General features: G+C 39.1%; 1 protein-coding gene across 1 annotated transcript; it reads left to right on the top strand.

The window, feature by feature from the left end:
* The first annotated feature begins 3,752 nt into the window (after positions 1-3,752).
* LOC309965209 (hemoglobin subunit beta) lies at positions 3,753-5,136 on the top strand. The gene is made up of 3 exons (XM_082844582.1): positions 3,753-3,911; positions 4,041-4,263; positions 4,881-5,136. Exons 1-3 carry the CDS (start codon positions 3,820-3,822, stop codon positions 5,007-5,009), a joined length of 444 nt encoding a protein of 147 aa, XP_082700708.1. The 5' UTR covers positions 3,753-3,819; the 3' UTR covers positions 5,010-5,136.
* Positions 5,137-9,731: the final 4,595 nt, after the last annotated feature.

Below are 9,731 nucleotides of genomic sequence, written 5' to 3'. Positions count from 1 at the left end.
TTGCCTGGCCATCTATGTTGGTGCCTACCTGAGGGCCCTGGGTCCCAACAGTCCATCTCCTGAAGGTGGAGGGAGAGAGCCCTGCCTCCAGACTTAACTCCTATATAATACAAATAAAATAAAAGTCATGCTCTGTAAGGAATATCCTTGTATTTTCTCTCTGTCTTTATCTTTTATAAGTTGATTCAGCTAAAAGAAAGCACTCCTGTTGTAATGAGAATATTGGAGATTGAGAGTTTGGGGATGATAGAGAAGGGACCCTTATAAGATTCTACAGGATTAGAGTGGCTTCAAAGGGTAATTACTCCTATGAAGGGAAACTAGACTCTTGAGTTGGACAAGGTCTTTAGAAAAAGGAAGGAAATGGAATTACTCTTGAGAGATGCAAAATGATTATTGATAGTGAGTTGTTAGGACACAAAGTAGGGGACCTGTATAGGCTGTTATTTGTATAAACTCAGAATAGAGTTCTTTTTGGACTATAGCTCAGCTCTATTTAATATAAGAAACATATTTTTAGCAGCTATAATGCAGTGAAGATGGTACTTTTTAGAGACCCAGTTAAGGACTCTGCTCTCAACTTTTTCCTAGCATCTTCAATGGTACTAATGAAGGCAACATCCCTAAAGCATATGAACTGGAAGCTTTGGTTTGAATCTGTCATCACCTGGTAGCTCTTGACCTGAAACACATTTCTAATTCTATTGGTAGAGATAAAGGCCATTTATGAAGGAAAATGACAAATTCAAGAATCAGCATGCGAGGTCTAATTGACAGAGGAGAAACTGGCCCATTAAAAGCAGTGGGGTTTTATAAAATTAGAGAATCTGCTAGAGAGACCAGAAAAAGAAGGAAAAGAAGCTATTGTTGCAAACAAAATTACCAGTGAGGTTTCTTGCACACCAGAGTGACATAATCAATAGGGTATTTTAGGGAAATTGATCCATGTGTGGGCATAGACTTGACAAGGCAGAATCTACCCTGAATCTGGGCGTAGGAATTTGCTGTGAGTATAATGAAGTGATAGGTAAAAGACTAAACTTGACAGAAGCAGTGGTACTAAGAAAAAAATCACATAAAGGACCACTGTGGCAAAGATGCTGCAGGACTTGAAGCATAGTGAAATAGAGAGTGGAGAAGTCATGGAGGATAGCCAGGTTCCCTGTCTAGTGAATGCAAAGAGGAAATCTATTGACAGAAGAAGAAAAAACCTAGATGTCTCTTACTTAGAGCTGGCAATGGGCACAGCCACCTGTGTAAAAATCACTTCAAATTTCTGTACTGAAGTCCCTGGCATAAAGTGAAAAGCCAGGGCTTTTGGATTAACAGACAATGTCAAATTATTGCCCCATTGGCTTGAAACATTTAGTTAACATTTTTCAGAATTAATTTCCTTGTTTGTAAATGGGATAATTATCCCTAACCCCACAAATACATTCCAAGGTTTCAAGGAGATATTTGTAAAGTGCATTGTCTGTCATTTTTGAAAAGGTAGTGGTAGTGGTTTATATGATGCATTATGATCTGTTCCTCTGTGCCCTGCTGTTTTTTTTTTTTTTTGCGGTACGTGGGCCTCTCACTGTTGTGGGCTCTCCCGTTGCGGAGCACAGGCTCCAGACGCGCAGGTTCAGCAGCCATGGCTCACGGACCCAGCCGCTCCGCGGCATGTGGGATCTTCCCGGACCAGGGCACGAACATTGGCATTGGCAGGCGGACTCTGAACCACTGCGCCAGCAGGGAAGCCCTGTACCCTGTTTCATTGTATATTCTTGAGCTGATTGCATTATTTCTGAGCTTCAGAACTAGATATCTAACTATTTGCTTAATATCCCATTTTTGGATTGCTCAAAAGTACAACAAATACAGTATGTCCAAGACTGAACTCTTGATCTTTTCCTAATTTACTCCTGCTAACTGACGCTTCTTTTTGTGTTCCCCTTCTTAATGACTATTCCATCATCAATTGCTCAAGCCTGAAAATAGAGATGTTTTTACTTTCCTCCCTAATACAACATCATCCTATTTGTCTCTCATTTATTTTACCCCCATGTCCACTGAAGCCAAAATAATACAAATCAAATCGTGCCGCTCCAGTCCTTGAATTTTTCAAGTTTTATTTGACTTTCAGGTTAAAGAAAAAGAAACTGTAACATAGTGTAAAGATCGTTCATAGCAACTTCCTATCATATAACATTCCCCCCTGGTCATCTGAATTATAGTCACACTGTCCATCTTTCTATATATAAATCATATAATTTGAATTATTATCCCTGGTAATTTTTAATCAACATTATGTTGTACAATTAATCTGTATTACAGCATGTGATACAGATTCTTTTCATTGTTGTATAATATTTCATTCTTTTACCATAGTATAATTTATCTATTCCACTAAATGAGGAACAATTAAGTTGCTACTGAATTGAGATTCTGAGGCATATTGATGTTACAAGCATTCCTATACATGTCTTTGGATGCACACAAGCAAGCATTTCTGTATATCTAAAAGTATAATTGCCAGGTCATAGGTGCTGCATATATTCTGCTTCAGTAGACACCACCAAATATTCTCAAAAGCAATTCTACTGTTTTACACTATCGTTAGCAAAGTATAAGCACTTTTCTTTATCTACAGCCTTGTGAAATTTTGGAATTGTCCATCTCTCCTCTTCTTTATATTCTTTTCCCTCCTCCTTCCCTTTCATTCCATTATTTTCCCTTCTCTTACTCCTTCCATTCCCTCCCTTCTTCCCTCCTTCCTTTGTGCCTCCCTCCCTCCCCCCTTCCTCCCTCCCTCCTTCCTCCCTCCCTCCTTCCTCCCTTCCTTCCTTCCTTCTTTCCTTCCTTCTTTCCTTCTTTCCAGCTATGCTGGTGGGTATATATTTGTATACCATTGTAGTATTATGTTGAATTGAGAAAAGAGTGAAATTTGCTTTGAATCTTCATTCCTTGGTCCAACTCCACTTTTTTCTTGAGGACCCAGCTGTGGAAATTTCTGCACTTGGCATTTTCCCAGAAACCCTGTTAGACTTTAACAGGCTGAATAAGATAAATCTTGTTTGCAATTCCTTTGCATTCTCTCTTTATTCACATCATATATTTAAGTACTTATGCAATAGGTATCACATATTTTTCTTTATTTCTCATTAAATTGTTCCCATTATAATGCATGCTCCCCAAACCTATTTCAGTAGGTGGTAGAGAGACAATATTTATTACTTTTCTTTCACTTAATGGACCTTTATTTCAATGAAGGGATGGGAAAGGAAAGAATTTTGTGACCCAAAGTATTATACAAAGGAGAAAGAAAGTTAAATCTATGGCAAAATATTTATCCACTCCAACCACTTATAAACATATCTAGAAACAAAGTGAAGCTCCATATAGAGTCAACTTCATAAAATTTTTGCTTTCTAGGTTTCAGTTTTCTTATGTATGAATTGAAAGTGTTGGATGGGTTAAACTGTAAGATACATTCCACAAAGTTGACTAAAACATTTATGCATAAATGAGACTGGCAGTATATTTGTAGAAGCTACTGATGAAGGAAATGAAGCTGGGAGGTAAGTACAGGGAAAGCAGGGTTTCTGAGTCCCGACACACTGGACCAGACAATCACAGATGAAGGGAACTGAGGAACAAGAGTGCATCTCACATTCCCCCAAACCAATGAACTTGTGCTGTGCCCTGGACCAATCTGCTCTCAGAAGCAGGGAGGGCAGGAAGCTGGGTGGGGCTTAAAGGAGGAGCAGGGCTAGCGGCTGCTTACACTTGCTTCTGACACAACCGTGTTCACTAGCAACTACACGAACAGACACCATGGTGCATCTGACTGGTGAGGAGAAGTCTGCCGTCACTGCCCTATGGGGCAAGGTGAACGTGGAGGAAGTTGGTGGTGAGGCCCTGGGCAGGTAGGTATGCAGCTTACAAGGCACGCTTAAGGAGAGTGAATGGCAGCTGGGCACGTGGGGACAGAAAAAGCCCCTGAGATTCTGACAGGTGCTGACTCCCTCTGTCCTTTTGCTGTTTTCACCCCTTAGGCTGCTGGTTGTCTACCCCTGGACTCAGAGGTTCTTTGAGTCCTTTGGGGACCTGTCCACTGCTGATGCTGTTATGAAAAACCCTAACGTGAAGAAACATGGCAAGAAGGTGCTAGCCTCCTTTGGTGAGGGCCTGAAGCATCTCGACGACCTCAAGGGTACGTTTGCTGCGCTGAGTGAGCTGCACTGTGACAAGCTGCACGTGGATCCTGAGAACTTCAGGGTGAGTCTATGGGACCATCAATGTTCTCCTTCTTCTTCTTTTTGTGGTCACGCTCGTGTCATGGGGAGAGGGCTCAATGGCAGGATGCAGTTTAGAATGGAAGAGAGGTATTCTGGGTACGGCACTATGGACTCCTGGGGACCATTTTGTTTATTGTACTTTATTTTACCCTGTTTGCTCACAACCATCACCTCCTCTTATTCATTCTTGTTCTCCTCGTTTGTTCTCTTGCAATGCCTTCTCCTTTTTCAATCACACTTTGTTTTGAGTGTCTAATTTTTAAAAAAGACTCTCTTTTTTTATCCACTTAAAAAATGTTATCTAATATTTTCCTCTTATCTCTTCCTTTTGAAGGAAGGAGGATAAAATGTTGTATTGCTTCTTAAAATGGTCCTAAAGAATAAAAATGAAAACACGTTCTGGATTAAGGCAGAAAGAGAGAAACCTTTCTAAATATAAATTCAGGCTGATATGGATGGGTTCACATCAGTAGTAACACCTACACTTCAGCTACCTTTCTGCTTATACCCTAGGGACACAGTTGGGGATGAGACTTAAATACTCTAAGCTGGGTCCCTCTACTAACCATGCTCTTGCTTTTTATCTCTCCCACACAGCTCCTAGGCAACGTGCTGGTGGTTGTGCTGGCTCGCCACTTTGGCAAGGAATTCACCCCGGAGGTTCAGTCTGCCTATCAGAAGGTGGTGGCCGGTGTGGCTACTGCCTTGGCCCACAAGTACCATTGAGATCCTGGCCTATTTCTTGGTGACCATCGGAAGACCATATTTCCCTAGATTCTATTTTCTGAACTTGGGGAAATAATGTCTACCCTCAAGGGTATGGCTTCTGCCTAATAAAGAACTTTCAGCACAATTTCCTGATTCCTTTTACTCATTTCTTTCCCTAAGGATATGGGAAGGTCCCTGAAGGTCTGCAGATAGGGTGCCTTTGTCAAGGTCAAGGGAAATGAGAAAAGGAAGGGGGCCATACACAGTCAGTAATGGATGAAACTTCTATCTTAGAGCGTAAAAACTGTCAAGAAGGCTTGAAATATAGAGAGGATACTGGCATTACAGGGGCTCTATGGTAGACCTCAAACCTAAGAGAGAAACTTCAGGTTAATGCTCTGATCCATTTCCAGTAATTACTCAAAAAATAATGTGCTCAATCAGAGACATAGTGATTGCTCTAAGTCTTGTTATGTCTCCTTTTGTCCTACTTCTCTTGCTTGCATGCTGTAGGCAGCAATGCTATACTACCTCAGACGTTCCTGTTCTAAGGCATAACCTCCCTCTCTCATTAGCCCCAAAAGACCTCAAAATTAACCCTACCTTCCCTTTTGAGGTAAAGTTCAGTGCTCACATTCCACCTGCTCACATATCTTTTGACCCTGGTCTCAATGAACTTTCCAGTATCACCTAAGGAAATTTTTCCATACCCCCCACCCACCTTCACCCACTTTTCACTTTTCTTCCTATCAAGCACACTCACCCTCCATGCTGTATAAGCGTTTCTGCGTATTTTGTACTATCCTACATGACTACTGTGCCTTTTACAGTAGGTCCTCCATAGACAGTAAATGTATACTTATTAAATGAAGTAATCAATGAATGAATAATTATTTCTTGTCTTAGAACTCCTGGGAGTAGAGGACAATCCAAACAATAGACCATTGCATAGGGTTTCTTTGTGTTAATGCACAAAGAAAGTAAACCACTGAGGAAGCATATAGGAAAATAAACCACTCATCAGACATTTGCTGTGTCATCATAGGTAATAAAGTATCTTTGAGCATTAATTTTGTCAAATGTAACATTAGAAGGATTTAGAGAACCTTCTAACTTATATGCATTTTTTAAATCTATATCATGTTCCTGTTGATTAATTTTAGACTTACCTGACTACCTGAAACAGAACATGTTGCTTCCATCTATAAAAGGTGTTTTTATAATAATTCTGTTTTACCACCAGGTTATAGACAATGCATTACAGTTTACTGTTTCACCACTATATTGTGAATTAACTGAAGGCAGAAGATTTTTTAAGTATTTATTTGTTTCTTCTCAGGTCATTGCACACAGTAGGCACTGAGAACGCTCTATATCCCAACTGTATGTTTAAGAACCACCTGGTTACATCCCAGAAGCAGAGGAGCCTCAGGAGAATTTTAGGAAGTTTCCTTTCACACTCCTGAGCACAGAAAAGTCATCATAAGAATCAGACCTTAGGAAACAAAGAGATTTTCAAAGGATTAGAAAGAGGGTAAAAGAGGCTGTGGGTTTCACGATCTGGAAATGAGGAAAGAAAGTACCATTCTTCCCTCTAAATGGTCATAAAAAATAAAAACTATATAAAGACTTACTACACTCTCTTGTGTTCCTTCACCTCTGAAACTGGCCAATGAATCTAGACAAGAAGTTGGGCCTGAAAATCTCCAATACTGGAGAATTCAAGAGAACATCACTGGGATAAGACTTGGATCCAGCTCAAACAATTACTATATACTAGGTGTTGATGTCTCCCCATCGGGAGTGAGCAGGTCAAGAGATGGAAGGAGACTCTGGCAGCTTGTTATATGCTTTCATTCCTTGTGAAAGTGGAGCTTCCCTAAAAGTCTAGGAGTAAAATTAATCCCTTAATATTTGATTTCAGTTTTATGTGATAAGTTACCCAACGGTTATTTCTATTTTCTGCTACCATGTTGCTTTATAGACTATGTTCAGTATGTGTTCATGAAGATGGGGTATGTGTGTGGAAGAAAGAGAGATGGAAAGCAAAAGGAGGCAAGGAGAGAGAGCCAGAGCCAGAGAGTCAGAGAGAGAGGGAAAGGGAGGGGAGGGGAGGGGAGGGGAGAAGGAAAGTGATGAGAGAGAAAGGGAAGTAACTAATACTGTGCGTTATGTTCCATAATCATTTTAAAATAAACTAATTTAATGTCAAGGGAATTCAGCATAACATTCTAGATTATCCATCTCTTGAGCCTCAGAGAAGGGCCCTGAAGGTTTGGCTTTAGGATTTAATGCCTTCCATATTTGTAAACAGTTTCCAGACTGAAGCCAAGATTCTGCCTCTAAAGATGTACAGTTCCAAATTTAACTTGGGAGAGACTGTCCCTTTGCTCTTGATATGTCAGTACCATAGCCCACTTATGAGGTAAACAAAGCTAATTCTGAATGAAAATCTGAGCCCAATAGAGGAAGTATTGATAAGGAAGTTACTAACTGAGGCATTAACTGTTCTGTAATAATTAGAATATAATTCCTTTATCAAAGTTATGGTTATACTGGATTTATTGTTTTATAGACAGAAATATGACTTTGTTTCTTTTTAAATGAGTTAAACCATACTATTCTTAAACTATTCTGTGTGTATGACCTCTGTTTCTATGAGTTCTGCTCTTCACGGAGCATTTTTGTTTTATTTAATTGTATTTATTTAATTTAGTTTTAATTGATTTTGTTATATTTTATTTTACTTTATTATTTTTGGAAGAATGCCAAAACTGTGGTAACTAAGATATTGTGTATCTGGGAGTGGAGTAAATAATAACTGCTTTACCCAGAAAAATATAGATTAGTTTGCTGAAATGGTCTACTTGGGGAATTAAAATTGAACACTAGAGCATGTACAAAAGAGTTCTAATTGAAAAGTAATTTTTGAAACAGGTGATAAAACCACACATCTCTGGATGAATGTCATGATTCTCTTGAAGAAAGTTAACAATCATCCTCTTAATTATATTCAGACTAGGCCCATCTGGTATAGAACATTTGGAATTATTTAAACTTGACTGACTAGAGTAAAGGAAAAAGAAATAAAAACCTCTCTCTCGGGGACTTGTAGCATGTGTGTGTGTGCGGGGTCCAGGCATGTGTGTGTTTAGTGCTCACTGTGGCTGGAATCAAAGTAGAGCAGACATGCTGTCGATCCCTTCACAGACTACAAATTGGCTCACAATGATGAAGGCGTCAGTGGGCCTGAGAAGTGTTCCAGAACCTTTGAGTGCTGACCTGGATTTGAGCTTGAGGCTCTGAACATACACCATTTATCACTCTATTCACTCTTCCTTATATTTGCCTGGTATGTCTGAGCTTTTTATGCCTTATTACAACTTGAAGCCTTGTCCCTGCAGGGTTATGGTAATAGAATGAGAAACCTGTTTCACTCTTTAATCATACCAAGTAGCAACAGTGAAACAAAGCAGCAACTCTTGCCCTGAGGCTTGGATGGTGGTGGCTGCCACAGTTGTCCATACAAAAGAGTGGCTCATAGGCCATCCATGGCAGAGGAAGGCATAAGAAAGAAGACACAACTCCAATAAAGATGTTAAAAAAAAAAAAAAAGAAAGAAGACACAATTGAAGAATTTAGGTGTATATGTATACAGCAGAATATTACCAGCCATAAGAACAACATGGATTGATCTGGAGGGTATTATGCTTGGTTAAATAAGTCAGACAGAGAGAGGCAAACACTGTATGTTGTCACTTTTATGTGGAATCTGAAAAACAAAACAAATTAATATAAATAAAGAAAAAGAGACTCACAGGTATAGAGAGCAAACTATTGGTTAGCAGTGGGAAGAGATGAGAGGGGAGGGTCAGGATGGGGTAGGGAATTAAGAGGTACAACCTACCATGTATAAAATAGATAAGCAACAAGGATGTATTGTATAGCACTGGAGTTGTAGCCATTATCTTGTAATAGCTTTTAATGGAGTATAATCTATAAAAGTACTAAATAAATCACTATGCTGTACACCTGAAACTAATATAATAGTGTAGATCAACTATACTTCAATTAAAATTAATTAAATTAAAATTAAAATCAAAAGAATTTAGGGAAACCACCTCTGAAAACAGGAAATGGTAGGGGAAGTCTTTAAGTAGGTGCTATTTCTGTCAGTCAAGACGGCAAAATTGTAGCCTTGACAATTTGGCTCTTTACAGGAAAATATAGACCTATTCTACACTATTATTTAGTAAGTTCCATGAGTTTTCCATGACACAGGTTTCCTGAAAAGATACGTCCAAACTTCCCCAGAAGTGGTCCTTTCATGTACATATGCCTGACCTCTGATATCAGGAGTCTGAAATAGGGTCTTGAAAAGAGTACAAATGTAAAACAATGATAAAGTTAACAGAGGTTTCAATTGAATAAAATGAAACTCAAAACCTAAAGGTCAAACCAAATGTGGGGTTGGTTTTTTTGGTTGCTTTTGTTTTTAACATTTCAAACATTTGAAAGACGTCTTTCCCCAGAAGTCAACATGTAAAATTTTTTTCCCAAGGATAGCACAATAGTAAGATCCTCTTTGCTTCAAGGTTTTAGAAGAGAATGAATATAAACAGAAAATGTTTAAATTCTATCTTTTTTACCCTGATAATCTTTTTTGGGCATATAATCCTGCCCTAACCTCCTGATAGCAAAGCAAGAACCAAGATTTTCTTACATGTCTGAGAATAATCA

This window comes from Leucopleurus acutus (genome assembly GCF_964270905.1).
Source record: "Leucopleurus acutus genome assembly, chromosome: 8".
NCBI classification, from domain to species: domain Eukaryota; kingdom Metazoa; phylum Chordata; class Mammalia; order Artiodactyla; family Delphinidae; genus Leucopleurus; species Leucopleurus acutus.
Note: the sequence above shows the minus strand (reverse complement) of the source record. Positions and strands in the feature narration are given on the sequence as shown.